At 40.7% G+C, this 19279-nt stretch overlaps 2 protein-coding genes across 9 annotated transcripts in view; one reads left to right on the forward strand and one right to left on the reverse strand.

Annotated features, from left to right (window-relative positions):
• The first annotated feature begins 28 nt into the window (after positions 1-28).
• On the forward strand, positions 29-12136 carry MRPL35 (mitochondrial ribosomal protein L35). Of its 2 annotated transcripts, none has more exons than XM_019749198.2 (5): positions 29-530; positions 3000-3116; positions 8209-8398; positions 9059-9203; positions 11867-12136. In XM_019749198.2, the coding sequence occupies exons 2-5, from the start codon at positions 3074-3076 to the stop codon at positions 12053-12055; spliced, it is 567 nt and encodes a 188-aa protein (XP_019604757.1). In that variant the 5' UTR covers positions 29-530; positions 3000-3073; the 3' UTR covers positions 12056-12136. The 2 variants fall into 2 exon arrangements, with proteins under 2 accessions (XP_019604757.1, XP_019604758.1); XM_019749199.2 differs by having other exon boundaries at positions 44-577.
• A 3492-nt stretch (positions 12137-15628) lies between these two features.
• REEP1 (receptor accessory protein 1) overlaps positions 15629-19279 on the reverse strand; it is a 124651-nt gene continuing 121000 nt past the window's right edge. For all 7 annotated transcript variants that reach the window (XM_074332290.1, XM_074332291.1, XM_074332288.1 and 4 more), the window contains one exon: positions 15629-18146. In XM_074332290.1, coding sequence (XP_074188391.1) covers positions 18075-18146 — 72 coding nt within the window. In that variant the 3' untranslated portion in view covers positions 15629-18074. The remainder of the gene's footprint in view (positions 18147-19279) is intronic.

Genomic DNA, 19279 nt, shown 5'->3' on the forward strand with positions numbered 1-19279 from the left:
ACGCGCAGCTCCGAGAGCCTAGTGAGCCCTCCCCTGGCGGAAAGATTGATTTCTTTTTCCGGGTCGCGCTGGACGTTCTGATACGCACCCCGAATCCGGGGTAACTAGGTGAACTAGAGGGGAGGGTGGGCCTGTGAAACTCAGGCTTCGATCCGTATGGAAAACGGGTAGGCGTGACTCTTCGGAGAATTCAAACAAGAAAGCATCTCAGCTGTCTCTGTCGGATAGATATTTCGTAGAAAGGATTCAGTTTGGCCAAACGATGGTGTCTTGGCTTGCGCGTTTGTTGCGTTTGACAGCCCTTCTTCAGGAGTCTTCCTGATTGCGGGAGACTGGGTGAACGAACACTGGAGAGACCTTTGTGCGTAATGTGTCGTTCACGTATCTAACAAATGGCAGAGCAGGGACAGGCACCGAGATTCTTCGGATTTCATAGCTTCTGCTCCTTCCAGGTTAAACTACACCGCTTTCTCCGAGTTTTTATTTTAGAAAGGTAATTTGGCCGCGGTCTGTTGGAAGATAGAAAGAAGGTCAGTGCAAAAACACTTCAGAATATTCCACTGAGTCTGTAATCAAGGTACAACCTATTAAATATTGAACACAGTATTTAATACTATTAGTACAATGTAGTACAATTAGTACATAGAAACTAACTGACTTGTATATTTATTGTGTTTGCAAACTACTTTCAAGTCTTAACAAGGTAATATATTACAATATGGTAGACAACGCTACTAATCCCATTTGTAAAATGGAGAAAGATTTAAAAATTATCTAAAATCAAATAATTATATTAGTATATGCTCAATGCTTTGAAAGGTACTTTAGTAATCACATTGCTCTCCGTTTTATATCACCATCACCTAATAGGCTCCAGAGCAATCTCCCATTTTTAGTAATTTTAGCAATTGAACTGCAGTCTCCCCACCCATCCCTGCCCACTGTTGTCATGCTAGGTGATGCCAGTGTGATGACTTTTCTAACACCTTGGCCATAATCCTCTCAATGCCAATGAGCAATTTCAGTCTGCTCCAGCCATGTATGGCACAGCCACACTTTGGACCTGAATACCATTAGCAACTTCACCTAACCTCTCATTTAACCAAGTCCCTAATCCTCATTCTCCACATGCAATTTATGAATTATTATTGGCTTTAAAATGGACTCTCCTAAAGTAACTCAGAAATTTAAATCACTCCCCAGTTCAAAAACTGCAGTGACTCCCACTGCCAACTCAAAGAACCTTGATGGAATGTCTTAAGAGAGTGCTTTTCTACCATATGTGGATGTTTCTAGGCTCAAAGTGGCCACTGCAGATGGAGATCAAGATAGCAATGAGTGTTCCGAGCTCATCACCCACTTATATGCCCTATAACCCAGAGAGACTGAAGGATAACCATCGCGGTGATTCTCAAAGTGGGATCTAGGATCCCTGGGGAGCCTCAGGCCCCTTTTCAGGGTCCATAAAATAAAAAAGACCTCCATAAAATTAAGATATTTGCTCATTCATTATCTCATAAGTGTAGAGCTTTCCAGATACCACAGCAGATTGAATGCATAAGCAAATTTCAGAATCCAGCTTCCTGTTAAACCAGACCTTAAAGAGATGGTTAAACAATGCAAGAAGGTTAAACAATGCCACTCTTCACACTAATTTCTTTTATCTTGGAGTATTTTTTATGAAAATATGTTAACGTGATAGGTTTATAATTGTTTAAAAATAAGGGGGGTAGGCAGAATAGTTATCCCCAAATATGTCCACGTACTCCTGATCCCTTGCACCTGTGAATATATTACCTTAAATGACAAAAAGAACTTTGCAGATAATGATTAAATGCATATCGAGATGACGGTACTATCCAGGACTATCCTGGATTACCTGTGAGGGTCCTGACGAGAGAGGGGTAGGAAGGGCAGTCAGAAAAGGAGATATGACAGTGGAAGTAGTCAGAGTGATGCAATTACTGGCTTTGAATATGGAAGAAAGCTATAAAGAGACAAGGAAACAGATTCGCCCTTAGAGCTTCCAGAAGGAACACAGCCCTGGATGCCTTGATTTTAACCTGCGAAACCCATTTTGGATTTCTGACCTACAAAATTATAAGATAATAAGTCTTCATTGTTTTAAGCCACTAGGTTTGGGTAATTTGTTATAGCAGCAATAGGAAACTAATACAAGTATTAGTTTATTTTTAATTTTTTCAATTTTAATTTCCAGTATAGTAAATACTAATAAATATAATCCATATAATTAAAAGCTCTTTGGGGTCCTGAAGTTTTAAACATGTAAAGAGGGTCTAACACCAAAAAGTTGGAGAACCACTGCTCTAAATAAATCCTGTGTCTGTCTTGGCTCCCTCTCTTCTTACCTTAACCCTTGGTGTTCTTACTGCCAAGAATGATTTTGCCCATGTTATAACCCTTACTTGTTTCAACCAGTAAATAGTGTCATGTATTGTATATGCATGGAATATCTTAGGCAACAAGTATAGGAGACAGGTTCATTGGGTTTTTTTGTTTGCAGGAACATTAGGAAAACCATACCATCACTAATTCCCAGGAATAAACAAAGGAAGGTAAAATTGTTTAGGACGAGTTGAAATTCTGTTCTACCAAATGACAGCCAGTGTTATTGATTAGAAAAAATGTGTGAGATATCCTTAGGAGGTTTACATTCACTTGATTGTAGTTGGCATTCAATTTTTAAAACAATTTTTAATCATGTTGCTATTTCTCATTCTTCTACCAGTTTTGGAAAAATAATAAGTTTTATTCTCTGAAATAAATTGAATAAAATGAGCAAAAAGATTGTTTCACGTATGTCGTGTATTTTAAATATTTTTCAATCAAATGTTCAATAAAAATTTGAGAGCCTACTATATGCCAGGCACTTGTTTAACAGGAGTGAAGGACAGCCTGGCATATATAAGACGTTCGATAAAAATTGATTTGACCGTTCCTTTATTAATTTTTTTTTCCCTTTCTTTGACTCCACCCAGATTACTTTCCCCTAATTCCCCTTTGCCCTGAAGCTTTTAGATCCAAGCCGGCTGCCGTACGGTGGGGTGGCAAGATGGCGGCCCCTACGTTTGCTAGTGCGGTGCGAGCAGCAACAGGTTAGTGGAAAGCAACGCACTCGATTATTACGTTCACAGAAGGGGGGACTGGTGCAGGATGGAGTGGGGGTTTAGCGTGGAGGTTAACAGGAAAAAAAAAAGGAGGGGATCATTATTTGATGCCAGAAGGTGCCTAATTTTCTCCGGGGCTGCCTGTATTCGGCCGCCCAGGAGATCCCCGAGACTCTTGGACCTTCTTGGATCTGAGTGGCTCGTAGTTTCCGCATCCTTACCGGCTGCTAGCCATTCCGCCTTCCCTCGAAAGCAAACGAGGACAGGCTTGGAGGTGGGCGAGGGAAACAGAAAATGCCCACCTAATTTTCTGATTCAGAGGCTGGGACCCACCATTCACGACCTTTGACCTTGAAAACGTATCTCACAACTTCAGATTCTACAGCTTAAAATAGGGATAATACCACCTACCAGAGGACTAAAGGAGCTCCAGCACGTAAAGCGCCTTGAGTAGTGCTGGCACAGTAATTTTCTACGTATGGTATTCACACAAGGTACAGGGAAGTGTGGCTGTTTTGCTCGCTCAGTCCCAGACACAAGGGCAGTCATAGGATTTCTTGATTGAGATGACAGGAATGAAGGCAACTTAATTTATTTGCCTAAGGATTTTTGCAAAAAATTAAACATAATTCAAATATGATAAGATTATCAGTAAATTATTCACAAAAAATAAATGATAAAATTCTGTGGAAGAATAGAAGAAAAATGCTACCATGTAAATTTTTCCAACTGTTATACAAGAGCTTGTTTACACAGGGTATTTTTAAATTGTGAAATACAACAAAGAAAAAATTTATGTAACATACATGAATGACTTAAATACAGGCCGTACCTCATTTTGTGCTTTGTAGATACTGCTTTTTTTTTTTTTTTTTTTAAACGAATTGAAGGTTTGTGGTAATCCTGCATGGAGCAAGTCAACTGACACCATTTTTTCCAACAGGCTTAGATAATGGTTAGTATTTTTAAATTAAGGTGTGTATATATGTATATACGTATATACACACACACACACATACATATGTGTGTGTGTTTAGACATGTTATTGCACACTTAATAGACTACAGTGTATAATGTAAACATAACTTTTATATGCACTGAGAAACCAAATTCGTTGGATTTGATTTATTACGATATTCACTTTATTGTCGTGGTCTGGAACCAAACCCACAATATCTCTAAACTCTAAAGCAAACATCCCTATAACTAACCCAGGTCAAGACAGAACTTCCTCTGCACCCCTGTGAGCTTCCCCAGTCAAAAGTCCCCCTTTTTTGCCAAATGTAAACTATCTTCATGGTTTTTATTACCTTGTCTTTTGTGTGTGTGATAGTTTTAGCATCTCTATGTGTGCATCTCTAAGTAATACATTGTTTAGTTCTTCTGTTTGTGTTTTACATGAATGGTATCACACAGTATGTCCTCTTGTCTCTTTTACTTTGTTAAATTAATTTTGCACGTAGCTGCAGTGCTTTCTCATTGCTGCTATATGATAGTCTCTTATGTGACTACACCACAATTCTCCATTTTACTGTTGATGAGTATTTGGGTGTTTCTAGTTTGGAACGATTAGGTACAAAGCTGATGGACCTCATGTCCTGGTACATGAGTGCTGGGGTTTCTCTAAGGTAGGTGTGTGTGTGTGTGTGTTTATAAAACCAGCTGTGGAATTGCAGAATCAGTATGTATATATTCAGCACTGCCTGATGCTGCCAAAGTGATAACTTATGTAAAGTCACCAGAGTGCTCTATGCTTCACATCTTCACCAACAGTTGGTATTGTTAGACCTACAAATTTTTGTTAACCTGGTGTGTATCTAGTGGTGTCTCATGGTGGTTTAAATAGCATTTCCCTGATTAGTAATGAACATGAACACCTTTACACCTGTGATTGACCATTTAATTTCTCTTATGAAGTACCCACTTAAATATTTTACCCATTTTCCTATTGTTTGTCTTTATCGTTCTTTATATATTTTGGATATATACACTTTCTCATTTAAATGTATCTCCAATATCTTCTCCTACTCTGGCTTGCCTTTTTAGTTTATTTAAAATATCTTTTGATGAAAAGTTCTTATTGTCATCAACTTGAATTTATTATTCCTGTTTTTTTTAAATAGATGACATAGTTGGGTTTCAACTCACTGTTATTCCATTCAAAACATTTAAGAGTGATGTGATAGCTTGTTTTTAAATGTCAGTATTTTAAATGTACTGGAAATTACATCCTTTTTAACACTTTAAACTATTTAAAATTTTAGATGTTATGTAAAATTTGTGAAAGGGTACATAATTTTTCAGAATTCTTTTAGAGGGTGTAGGAGCGAACAAGCTCAAAGACCATTACTTTAGACACTGTCGCGCTCACTTCCCTGCCCCTCTCCCCATCCCTTTGATTCCTGCCACACAGGGCTATTTATAATTCTCCAAACATATTACACCGTTTTTGCTTCTTCACCTGTGCTGCTTCTCCTGTTCCCTCTTATTCCTTATTCCCTCCTCTTATTCCTTCAAAACTCTAGTTTCGTGTCACACTTCCATTGTAAAAATGTCTGTGTTCTCCATACAAGAGTGTGCTTGAAGATATGCTGGTCTGTATTAAAATGCCCACACAGGGCAGAAGACTGAAGGAGCAGTTAATTACTATCCTTCAGTTGTGCGCTGCCCTTTTGTTAAACACAGTCTAGTTTGACTCTTCGGGTTTTACAAGCTAAATCACATGGTTGGTCCACCAGAGGGTATGATGGATAAAGGCCCCCGGAACTTTATCCCAGGAACTGCTCTCAAGCCAGGTTCACCCTAACTCTTGTTACAGTAACCACTTTTTCTAATCTCCATGTGTTTATCCCAGATTTCATCTTGTTAGTTTTGACCCATTTTTCTCTCTTACTGAGATCACTTTGAGTCCAGATGGTCTATCTTTTCAATAACATGTTTGTATGCCACGGTTCCCAGCTTGTATGCAGGTTTAATAAACATGCTGTATGCAGCTTCAGGACCTTCATAAAAATTGGGGGGGAAATGGAATCAGGGAGGCAAGAATAGACTTTCACCAGGAGAATAGCAGTTGACTAATTTGGGATTGTTGCCAGTCAGCTTGGAATTTACCTAACTGTATTATTATTCTGCCCATATTTCTAGATTTCTTTAGGCTATAAATACACCTTTTCACATGCCTTCCTAAAGTCAGGATACACTGTGTCTAGACATTCCCATGATTTCCCAGGTTAGCGACTGTATGGAAAAATGAAAAGGTTCTTTTTAAGGAACAGTTCACTCTTAGTTAATATGTTTTGTTTTGTGCACTTCCTATTTATTTGTCCATTCTAACATTTTGTCTACACGTGAGCCTGTAGTTTACCCATTTATATGTTCCAGACTCTATCTGCTCACTTCCTTCACACTTGGGTTTCCAAGAATTTCTGAGAGATTTTTTAATTTTTTAACTGAGATATATCAAGTTTTGATGACCTGTGAAAACTGGGACATTTTCCTTCTATAATCTTCCTCTTCAATTCACTTAACCTTTCAAAGATTACCTCCTAGCTTGTAATCACATCTGCTACTATTTTCAGTTCTTTGAGAGGTAATTTATTCGTACCTGGAGCTTGAATGCCTGCACTGAATAGAGAATTTGACTTAACAAGGGCCGGGTAGGTGTAAAGCTCTCTGACTGGTTTCCTGACTCTTGATTTCAGCTAACTGATTAATGTTTATGCTGTCTTTTTCAGTTTGAAAGTTATGTTTGATGGAGAACATAAAAGCAAAATAAGGGTTTTAAGTGTTCTGTCTTCCTTTTGCCACCCGTTAACATACCGTCTTTCCTAAGCATTCCTCAGCTTTTCTTTATTTTCTGCTATTAGCATTCATTAAATGATTTCTCTATGCCAAGCACTCTTCCTAACACTTTACATATTTTATCTCATTTAATTCTCATTACCTCCCCATTGTGAATTTCATTTAAATTTGAGGCAACTGGGACGCAGAGAGGTCAAGTAATTTGCTCATGGTCACACAGCTAGTAAGTAGTAGAGCTAGAATATGAAGCCAGTGTGACTCAAACTCTAGCACTTGACTTCTATACCACACTGCCCCTTATTTGATATGTGAAATCAGTGCAGTGAACAATAAGGCAGTGGTCCGAAGCCCTGGCTGAGCTGCTGACTTACCCGTGGAGCTTGCATACCACAAAATTACCTGTTTTATGTGTGCAATTTGATGATTTTTAGTGAATTTAGGGAGTGGTGCAACCATGACCCCATTCTGGTTTTAGGACATTTCCATCACCCTCTGGAGCTTTAACAACGTGCACGTTCTTGAGTCCCACACTAGACTCAGAATCTATGAGTAGAGGCAGAGCTCTGAGTGATCAGCTTTGCAGACGTGGACTCAGGCGGGCAGTCATGTGAGGGACAGAGAAAGAGAACCGTGTTCAGTCCACACGGCTGGGCCCTTCACAATGTGCCTGCCTCGTTTCCCACTGCTTCTCCCCCGGCCTCTCTGACACAGGCAGGCAGGCAGTGCCCAGTCCCCACTCCACACATGTGCTTGTTTCAGCCTCCTTGTTTTTGCATGTTTTTCATCCTACCTGGGCTGTGTACTTCCTCCTCTCATGGCCTATTTATCTTCTAGAGGAGAGTTCAAATACCTCTTCTGTTTTCTTTATCCTTCTCCTGCCACTCTTGGGCCTCTCCAGGGAGTTGTCAAGCTGTCCTGTCTCTGCCCTGCCATTGCACTGTGTGTGGTGGGAGTTCTGTCTCAGAGCAGAAGCTCTGGCAGTGGGAATTAATGTTACGTTATTTTGTTCCGTACTGTTAAACATAGAACTAGGAACTCATTGTGATGGTTGCACAACTGTAAATTTACTAAAAAGCATTGAATTATATACAAAAGGGTAATTTTGTGGTATATAAGTTAAACCTCAGTAAGGTTAGTATAAAGCCACAGATGAGTCTGACACTCAGGACACATTAATAATGTATAACACTTGGTTGCCTTAATACAATTCTTAATTTTAAATATCTGATGCATATTCTGGAGAATCATATTAAGCATATGTGCTTCTCTGTCTTGACAGGAATCTTACGGCCCCTGAATATTTTGGCGTCTTCAGCCTATCGAAACTGTGCCAAGAATACCTGTCTTAGTTCTGCACTGTCCACCCAGCATTTTCGTCATATTCAGACTTCAGTTGTTTCCTCTCCACCCAGATTTATCGCATCTGTCAGAAACCTGACATGTGGTCACACCGCAGCAATCTTCAATAGGTAGGGTATATTTCAGTAAACATGATACTTGGACAAAAATTACAAAATATTCATGCCTGCAAAGACATCTTAGAAGTAGATGATACGCTGTGTGTACCTGTCATTTATTACATAGACTTTGCTTGATGGGGTGGGAAAATCGGAGCTGGGACGCGTGTGCCTACATGCCAGCATCAGGCACTACCACACAGCACTTCTGTGGTACAGGTGTGGTTTCCTGAGTGGCAGCTGTCAGCCAAAGTGGGGGGTGAACAAGATGCTCAGCATACGAGGCCGGGCTGCATGTGGCGTTCATTTCCTCAGCAAATATTTGGTTAAGCACACCTGGGTGCGAGCACTGTACCTGACAGAAAGGACAAAATGATACCGAAGTGGGGGTTATAATCTAGTGGGCACATGGATTAAACATCAGATGATTAAAATATAATAGGATACATTCTCTCATAGGGATTGAGGGGGTAGATTAGGACGAGCTTGCAAGTTGGTGGTAGTTGTTACTCTCATTTATGCGTAGTGTCATGGGTCATTTGAAATAACAATGTATATTAAAAGTCAGCTGTATTCCAGTGGAGCTGCTTTACCCATCTCTAAGTATAGAAAAAGATTTTGTCCTTTAAGTCACCCTTGTGGCTGAGTTGAAATGTTTAAAATGTATTTTAGAGTGGCCCCCTTACTTCCTAATGTCCTGAAGCTGCCAGTCAGAACTGTAACGTACTTCAGTTCACGAAAAGGCAAGAGGAAGACTGTGAAAGCTGTCATCTATAGGTTTCTTCGACTTCACTCTGGCCTTTGGCTAAGGAGGAAGGTGAGTCTTGACACTGTTACTTGATTGAAAAAGGAGTGTAAGTGATTAAAACGAAGGAGAATTCAGCCTGTTCATTGACATAGCTTCCACCCATCTTACCAGTAGCTGTGCTGGGCTTAAGTACTGGCGTGGCAGGCATCTCTTCATGTAGATGAATCCATGTGAAGAAAACTTGTTTAAGCATTCATAAAACAAAGTATTATTCGCAATGGTGAAAGTCTTCAATATAGGACAGGTTTATCTCAGGTCTCTTACGTGTTTGGCTTATCTAATGATGACCAGAAGCCCTGTGAAACCTTTGGGGGCTCTGTTTAAGCCTAGAGTATTATTATACAGCAGTGGGGACTTCAGCAACAGCGTGGTCACAGGGCTCAGATTTGGGGACGGAAGAGCTTTACAGCCCACCTTGGATTGGATTCTCCAGGTGGCTTCATCTAATGGCGGAACATTAACCCCACATACACTTTATTAAAACTTTCTATCCTGACTCTGGCCAGGGACCACAGCCTCTAAGGAGGACTCTGACACATTATTACTGCTCTGTCCTCTCCCACAGCGTGTCATAAGCATGACTGAGTTTTCTCATTCACATCCTTATTCATGGAAACGGAGTAGCTGATAATTAGAGCAGCAGAAGACCAGAGTTTTGCAAAACCTTCTTTTGAGTTTTGATAACTATTCAAATCCTAATTCCCTTTCACTCCTTGGAAGTTAACAAATGATTCTTCAAAGATCAAAATTTGTTTCCTTGTAAAAATAAAATAATTAATTGGTAGAACTTTCTATTTGATAGGTTAAAACAATTGTCCCCTATCCCATAAACAGCCCTAAATTTGTACATAAATAGGTTGACTGGCACTCAGCTCATTTCTCCGTTGGAATAATACTGTGGTGGTTCCACCAATGAGGCAGTGGAAGCTCATGTCGTCTCTAAGTAGCTGAACTAAGTAGTGAATAGTTCTGGATTTGGGGAATTAGGGACATTGGAAATGTTTCCACGCCTTTGTTATCACACTAATTATTTCCAAGTCCTCATCTAACCCTAGATACAATGAAATGGGTGGTTTTCTTTGCCTTCCTTTCCATGTCCCATTGGGCCCTGAAACCCTCACGTTGTTGTAAAGGACCTGATCACATTCTCCAATCATAATACCTAGTCCATACTGAGGGCCCCCAGAAGTATTCCACATGCAGAATGGCCTCCTTCATCGATGTCTGATTTTAAGGGGAAAACAAAAATTCTGGGTGGGTTAATTGACACTAATGTATAAAAACTGAAAAGTATTTCCTGTGGGACAGTTTCATCCAGGTGTCCCTCATTTTGATTGTTTATTCCCGGGGTCCTCCCACTTCTGAACCTAGAGATTGTCTAAAATGTTTTAAGTACTCCCATATTGTTGCATTCCACAGAATCATCTTCAAAGGATATGGGTGGTGGTGGGCGTAGGACAGCAGATGAGCTTTCTGTACGTCAGAGATCCATCCACAGGGACACAGTTTGGTTTGCAAACTAGGAAATCGTACAAATAGGGGATTTTGATTTGAATCTTTCAATTTAAAATTGCAACCAGTGAGTAGTAAAAATCTAATCTCTGGCATTTTAAAACCAGAACTCTTAAATAATCTGTCCTTATTTTTGAGCATCCCTGTGCTGTAGAACTTGCTGGTCACAGTGACGACACTCCAGCATGTCAGAAACCCAAGGCACGTTCTCAGCACTGAGCTCTGGTTTCGTTCAGTTAGTGTGGAGCCCTAAAGAGCTCTTGGCTTGACAGGACTCAGGGCTCTTACCAACAGCATGGGTTCTAGTCTCACCTGCCTCACACTGTGTGGTTTGAGTCGGGCATTAATCTGGGTGGCACCTAACGTCTTTTCTAGTTTAAATAGGCGATGATTATAGTTTTTATATTTGATCTTAATTTTCTGTTTCTTCCAAAAGAAGTTCTTCAAAATTAATAATGCAGGGATGGTATATAAGGCAGTTAGGTTAAACATATGGGTTAATCATTCCTTCACCATTCCTAATAGTTTTATAATATGCATTATTTTTTAGAAAAGTACGTGCTATAGGAATTGGTTCCTAGTGTGGATAAATGAAGTGACAGACTGGAGAACTGCTTCTCAGCCCTTAGAATACTTAGACGCCTTAAATGAACATATATGTTATCACCCAACCCTTCATCATCCTCCACATTAGGAAAAGAAGCAGTGTTGTGGCAAAGAACTCTTACTAGTTCTCTGACCTCAGTCTGCTACGTCACTTTTCTAATCAATGGTTGTTTCTCTTAACCCTGTGAAATGAGAGAAATAAATGAAGATTGTTAAAGAGGTAATAAGGTAATGCATATAAAGTTAGCTATTATAATTCTATATCACTACCCTGTACTTTACCAGCAGCGAAGATTTATTTAGCTTTATTTTCTGTGGTTTTAATTTAAATCTTTTTTTCCAAACTATTAAATCATTAATATTTCTGTTTCAAACTACACATGGTTTCTCTGTCCAATGCTGATTGAGAATCACATCTTTCTGAGAAACACACCAGACCCTGTGAAAGTTTGGTCTTGGTTCCCATTGGGCCTGTAAACCATGACTAGTAAAGCAGTCTGGTGTTTCCTATATAATCTAATGTTCTAAGTGTCCTTGTAATATTTATCTCACAGGCTGGTTATAAGAAAAAATTATGGAAAAAAACAACTGCAAGAAAAAGACGCTTGAGGGAATTTGTGTTCTGCAATAAAACCCAGAGTAAACTCTTAGATAAAATGACAACGTCTTTCTGGAAGAGGCGAAACTGGTATGCTGATGATCCTTATCAGAAGTATCATGATCGAACAAACCTGAAAGTATAGCAGTCTTCTGATTTCCCAGTTATTGAACATGTATCTGTATAATGATGTCTTTGCAAAACTGAATAAAGTTTTATAACTTGACGTAAGTTGTACCAACTGATATGGAAACATACAGTACCAACGTTAAACTTCTCAAGAGATTTAAAATTTAATGGATTGAACATTCCCAGATTTGTTCAGGGAAATAGAACTTTAAAATTATTGATTACTTTTAACAAATGGTCATGGCTTAAGTAGTTGTTCCAGTTAGGCTTATTTAGTTACAAGGAATCTCAAATTAGGACAGACTTAAAAAGACTCCAAAGCTAACAAGTCAGCTGAAGCGATGTGACCTCTTTTAAGGAAGGATCCATGCCTGGGAACTCAGGAAGCACCACACCACCCCTTTCTCCCACCCAGAACTAACCCCCAGGCCTCAGGAAGTGCACACATCGTATGGTGATCCTGGATCCACGGCACCGCCAGGAGCTCAGCAGCAGGACATGGTGGCTCTTCAGGCTTGGGGTCCGCCATGCATATGGCTCAGTTCTTGTTAAATTGCTGGCTTCATTCTCTCGTCACCAGCTTGTCTAATTCACAGCTATTGCTTATGCTTAGTTTCTGCTTTCTCATAACTCTACCTTGCCCCATTGAGGTTCTTTTCTATCATGACTCAGCTCTTATCTCTAATTGCCAAGAGACTCTAACTGGCCAGCTGACCTTTTAACACCAGGTCTCATCTCAAGTCACCAAACAGTGTAGGGATTGTCTGTTCTTAGGTCAGGAGCCCACCCCGGCCCACTTGGTTGTGTTGGCAGTTTCGTGTGGAGCAAAACTAGTTATATGGGCCGTTTCACTGAGAGGTGAGCTTGGGGTGACAACATGTCTGGTCTGCTAGGTCCTGTGTTCATAACTGTCCTCATTTAGTTTATTAGAACATGATTTTTTATAGAGAGAAGAGTAAATGAAACAGCCTATCAGTAAGCCCATTCATGAAACAAGTGGCTACACAAATGAAGAAAATCTTTTTACCCAGAAGTTGAAAGGTACAGTATTTTTTTTAAAGTTAGTTTATGTATTTGATATTTCATATTTTAATTCTAAGGATAAACTTTTTCCAAAGATGCACTGTAGAAACTAGGTGGGGGAAGTCATCTCAGTCACTTTAGAAAAGATGCACGAGTTAAGTGTTGCTCATTTAAAAAGGGTCAGGTAAGAGGCATTGAGGAAAATTCAGCTGACTGAGTGGATATACGTAGTCTAGGGCAGTGTTTCTCAGCTCTCCCATCAGCATCATCTGGGAAGAATTTTCAAACTATAGAGCGCTTTGCCTGGTTGAAAAACCATTATTAAGTAGAATTACACCTCAATTACTATTTCAAATCCTTTAATATAATGATGACGAAGGTCTTATATTAATAGAATAAGGTAAAAGATAACCAAACTGCAACTCTGGCATGTCAGACTGGGATTATTAGAGGAATTCCCTGAAATCAGTGTGTGTTCATTAAAAGGAAAAGGGGCAACAATAGCATGTTCTATTTATGAGACCAATAAAAAGCAGATACTTGAGATGAGGTAAGAGCTTGAGGCATGGAATGGCATTCTGCTTTGATGGGTTTTCATTTCCTTGTACTTCTGAGATGGCAGAAACCAACCACTGACAAGACTCCACATCATTTCCCACTTTTCCTGGCTCCTGCCCTCTCCTCTACCTCCGGTAGTGAGATGGAACTGGTGCCTGAAGAATTTGAGGAGGAAGACACTTTCTCCCCGCCTCTGACTTCCCTGGCATGACCATGGACAAGGGTCTTTGTCCCAGGGGCCTCAGAGCACCCTTGGTTTCTCCTCTCGACAAGGGACAGGCAGGGTGGAGACAAGCACCGGCATCCAGCGGTGGATGGACGTGGAGGGGCTGACGGGTACACAACTTAGGGGAAAGGGAATTTTCATCACATATAATGTTTGTTTTGTAGATCTTATCAAACTGATTATAGTTGTACAATAAAACATGTCATTAAAGGGTCTACCCAAATGACACATATGTGTCACAGTATATATTGAAAACCTGAGCTGCAGCACAGCGATCAGCATTTATCTACAACCGCTAATCGTCATACCCGCCTCACAAGGAGATATAATTTATCCCTAGTTTAGATTTCGGGAAACTGACGCTTACAGAAGGTTAAATAAATAACCCAAAATACAGCTAATACGTCATTCAGAACCGAGGTCTCACTCCTTGGAACCCTGTGTATTTCCCTGAGTCTTCTAACATAACGAAAATTTGTATCTAAACAGGTGACTGTAATCTAGCCTTATAAATACTAAATCCATCTTCTTGACACTGTATCAAGTCAGCTTTTAAATTTTAAAACTATCACCTCTTAAACTGGTTAATCTTAGTTCTGTTGACATTGGACTTGGTTCAGTAAATGAATAAACGGATTTTCAGCCTTTCTTTCCATCTCTGTCTTCCTTTCAGTCTTCTGAATCTGCTTTACCTTCTGCTGCTTTATTTTGCAGTTCTTGTGTCTAACCGAGTATGACTATAAAGGCAAAGAAAATGATTTTCATTTCGATGTTTCAAATTTTGAGTTTCCAAGTCTTTTGACCACTCAATGAAGCTTGCATATTTTAAAGTCAAAGGCTACAGTGGTGTTAAGGGTGTCCACACCATCCAGGGCATTTCCACCTGCACCACCTGCCTCTGACCTGCACACGTTCTCCCCCATTGGCAGATGAGGAGACAGGTTCCTCATAGCTACCCAGTTTCTTCTGGCGACCTTTCAAAATGTAAAACAAACATACTACCAGGTTTGTATTTATGTGATCGATTGGTTTTCAAAACACTGATACTTAATTTTTTTCCTTGCAGTGATTCTGTGCAGTGAGCACAGGGCCGATCACCAGGCACCAAGACGCTCAGCATTCAGCGTCTAATCCTTGCTACATATTTTAAAAAGTATTTTTCTGTTTCCTCATAAGCCTAACATTACAAAGATGTTTTTGAAAAGAAAAATGTTAAGACTTTATTCAAGATGTATATCAGGCATTATAACACAACAGCAGAACGTCAACCTTTGGAATACCATGATTTTACACCCCTTTGATGCACAAAATCTGCTATTTTATTACAGATCGTTCTATAGGGTCTACAGAAATAAACTAGGGGAAATACGCACATTCATTATCCAGCATTTCAGCTGTCTGAGAACGAAGGACATCCTTTACCATTTTAAATACTGTGCAAGGTGAAGAAGTAGGAAGGTGTTTGCTCAATGGTGGTTGTGGTGGGCAAGCACTGTTGTCACAAACACACAGTTTACTACACGGAACACATATTTCAGAGGCCAGCGAAATGAGCAAGTGAGTCACACAAAGCCAGGAGGGATTGTGACTGAACTTTCCAGTTTGTAAGTATAACACATCTTACCTCAGAAACAGATCAGGTGCTCGATGGCAAATAACTAAGTTATTACGTGAAAATTACAGACTTTTGAGCTAGCGTTTTGTAAACAGCCTGTGTCTGTATATCAGTAAATGAAAAACATTCAGTTATATCCTCTAGACAGAACACCACACCACTACGTGTACACTTTGAGGCATTCACATTTTATGTCAGTCCATACACAAATACAACAGTTTGTTGGATAAGTAAACACGTTCTGCCAGAAATAGGACAGCTGCTCTTAGCTGTACAGTGAGTGTTTTTAAGAGAGAAACCAACTCCCTAATCAACACTTGAAGGAAAAATAGTTACATTTACATTAAGACAGCAGTTTGGATACCTTTATATTTTTTAAATTTTGATGAGAAGTAATACAGCATGTCTGAGAGTAGAGTGCTCCAAACTTGTTTTTGGCATAGTTGAGTGCAAACTTGATAGTCGTACTTGTTGAAACTTTCCATTGTAAAACGGTGAAAATCTAGCTTGTTCACAATAGAATTTTAATTTCTGCTGCTACAGGCATTTATTATTTTGGCGGAAAACAAAAGTTGCTTAAAAGCTGCTTAAGTTAAGCTTTTTATGTACTTGTTTTTGATAATCCTGGGTACTCCCAACTAACAAGTATATACATTTTAAAGCATATATTTTCCCTTTATCTGAAACTATTCAGTGCGCTTGAAGAAAACAGATTTTCTGTCTTCCCTAGACAGGTTTAGGGGTTGGTGGGTGTGGGGCATAGGCAATGAGCAGACAGCTTCTATCTGTTCCCTGAATCACAAATTTACTTTTAGGTTTATTTTCCTAAATCCTTTTGTAAATTGCAGTCACCTTCAGAGTTAATTTTGGGAAGAAGGGATTTAAAATGTGTACATCTGGTAACAATCAACTTCAGGTAAAACCCCTTCTGACGTGGGTAAGATCCAGCCAGTGTGTCATCAGCAAAGACCACTGATGTACAAGAGTGTCGCTCAGTAACGGAACTGTCTACCCAGGCCTGTCCACAGCTGGGGGACAGTAAGCTCTATGTGGTACATAGCACTAATTCTCTAGTCTTCAGGGCATATCTATGAACAAACACAATCCAAGTATTATAAATAACTGGGTTGTAGTCACTGCATGCATTACACTGAAAGAAAACACCAACTCGAAGCACAAATCTACAGTCCTACATGTAGGCTCAGCTCTCCAAGGGGAGAGCAGTTCCCTCGGACCAAAATGCTATTTAAACCAGATTTGTCCTTTCTGACAAAATTCTCAATCTAAGCAGGGAGTCCCCTCAAACAGTGCTTTATTCTCCTACTAAGCAATCTGGGCTTGTGTAAAACATCCATTAAGACCTGGAGTGCCCATGAGCATGTGACTTCTTCTCGTTCACATCTGGACAAGCCCAGAAGGGAACAGAAGGATGAGAGCCACAGTGGCCCGTGGAGCTGAGCAGTGAGTTATAGCCACCAAGATCTCAACCTCAAACCTTTCTAGAACCCAGCATTCTGATCGCTACACAGGTGTCTCAGATGTGTTTTATAGCATCTCTGAAACAAGGCATAGTTCTAGGTTTTGTTTTAATTTGGTTGGTTGGTTGGTGTTTGCTTTGTGTTCTCTAAAAAAAGGCGCTCAGATTGTAGGCTCCTCTACCTGGGGAAATCAGTCACAGCACAGGTTACTATGGAGGAGAAACAGTCATTTATCAAGAACTTCCCAGACACTAAGAATGATGCCTCACAACAGCTCTGTGAGTCCACATCCCCAAACAGTTTGACCAAGGGTTAGCCACCTGCCCAGGCACGTGGTAACCCCCTGCGAGGATTCAGAAGCTCCTCATCCTGAATCCAAGGGGAGGACAAGCTTCCTGTGATTCCTCTATTCTAGGCTGTGCCCTGACCTCATTACACTCATCTTTGTCACTACACTATTGTCTCTTGTCATTCTGCACCTCTCTGAGACACTGATTAAACAACTGTCTGAAGAATATGGGCCATTGTCCTGCGGGAGAAGGGATGTGTGACTGGAGTTGTATTTGGAAGCTTTGTAAGTACATCTAAGACATTCTTGAGAATCAGAACAAATTTTTACACTTCTGTTTCTGCAGTTTTCTTACATGATCAGAATCTCTGGCAGCTCTTGCCAGCCCCGTATATTAAGCCAAACGCCATAAATATGTACATTGTAGTCCACAGTATTAGTACCAAGAACAAAAGAAGTTTTAAAAAATTGCTCTGTTTGCATTTACAGGACTAAAAACGAAGTATGCAACAAATAAATTACAAACGTCCATCTCAGCAGCGTGGGGGTGATTCTTTCATATTTCTATAAACACACCGCTGCCTGTAATGACAATCCAACTTCAGAAGACTTAAAGATCACAAGCCCCACACGCTACCTTGCCTTTAACCTCTCCCCAGCAACACAAAGAAAAGGGAAAAACAATTGTCTTAAAAGTGGAAGAGGGGAGAGAGAGAAAAGACCATGTCTGTGAGGCTGCACACTCAAAGCACACCAGCTTGCAGGTTTCTATGTTATTAGTGAGTAGCTCTTTAAGGCAGAGAAGAAACATTCTGTGTATCCGGTGCTGTTGTTGGCTCATCTCACTCACGTGGTTTCAGTGGCTGAGGATGAGGTACTTTTCTTCCTGAAGCGAGATCGAAGGATTCTAGGCGGTGCCTGGCAGAGAAGAAAAAAAAAAGCATGCCTCAATTTGGCATAAATGTGGAATCTTTGAGGACAGCAGCTGGATGGGTCTGTGTTGACACATCTAGCTTCTTTGGCCAAATGCACACGTGTGGGAAGCAGCTGGCTGGGGCTGGAGACGCACTATGCATTTCCACAACAGAAGCCAAGTCATTTCCCAAGCATCTCCAGGAAGCTGAGCCAATTGAAACGGCCGGCACCCCCCCTCTTCATACTCTCCTAAGTCCCTGGGTCTCACAAGCGAATGGTTGCACAGAAGGATGACACATCTTCCTCGTGTCTGCCTTGGGAGCAAAATGATCTTAACAAGTGACTCGGCAGAGAGAAGCCTCCCCAGCGCTTCCCTTGTCTTTGTCATTTCCTTCGGGAACTGGCCTCATGTTTTTGGGTACATGCTTAAAACTTCCATCACCACATTTCCAGCCCTCTTTCTGGATGTGAAATCCTTTAATGCACAGCAAATCACACAACAAAGCAAAACACTGCCTTTAAATAGAAAGGGTTTTCTCCTAGCAGAGCACTCAAGGGGATTCACACAAAGGCTCCAACCTGCCTGCCCTCAACCCCTGTGTCTGTCCACTTCTCCATCCAAGTACTAACCAGGCCCAACCCTGCTTAGCTTCCGAGGTCAGGCGCATGCGGGGTGGTATGGCCGTGGACTCTGTCCACTTCTCTATACTCACCTTCTTTATCTACACACACTGTCCTTTCACACCTCTATTCCTTCCGACTGGAAGCCCTTCCTCCCTTTTCTGTCTTGCTATGTCTAGTCCTCTGTCTGACCCAGCCCCAAATCACTCCTGAGCCCTTCCCCCACGGCCCAGTCACACACAACCAAGATTGTCACCTTTGTTGTCACTGTGGCTTGCACATTAGAGGCTATAGGAGGACTCTGCACCCATGGCAGGTGTGCCTGCTCACTGTCTTCCCCACCCACTTGAACTTCCTGAGGGCAGGTCCATGTTCACCACCATTTCCCAGTGCTGCTCAGTGCGCAGCAGGCACCTGGGGGCGAGGGGACAGGAGGCCCCAGCATTCCACATCCTGAGTCTTCACACAACACCTTTACAACTAGGAAAAGTTTACCCGTCACTTCCGGACAGAGA

The sequence above is a fragment of the Rhinolophus sinicus genome, linkage group LG05 (genome assembly GCF_036562045.2).
Source record: "Rhinolophus sinicus isolate RSC01 linkage group LG05, ASM3656204v1, whole genome shotgun sequence".
NCBI lineage: Eukaryota > Metazoa > Chordata > Mammalia > Chiroptera > Rhinolophidae > Rhinolophus > Rhinolophus sinicus.

Excerpts from the sequence above, each read along its gene's own strand:
- MRPL35 (XM_019749198.2), top strand. The coding sequence starts at position 3,074 with ATGGCGGCCCCTACGTTTGCTAGTGCGGTGCGAGCAGCAACAG. Across the intron at positions 3,117-8,208 it reads TGCGGTGCGAGCAGCAACAG|GAATCTTACGGCCCCTGAAT; the intron begins GTTAGTGGAAAG and ends CTGTCTTGACAG. Across the intron at positions 8,399-9,058 it reads ACCGCAGCAATCTTCAATAG|AGTGGCCCCCTTACTTCCTA; the intron begins GTAGGGTATATT and ends AATGTATTTTAG.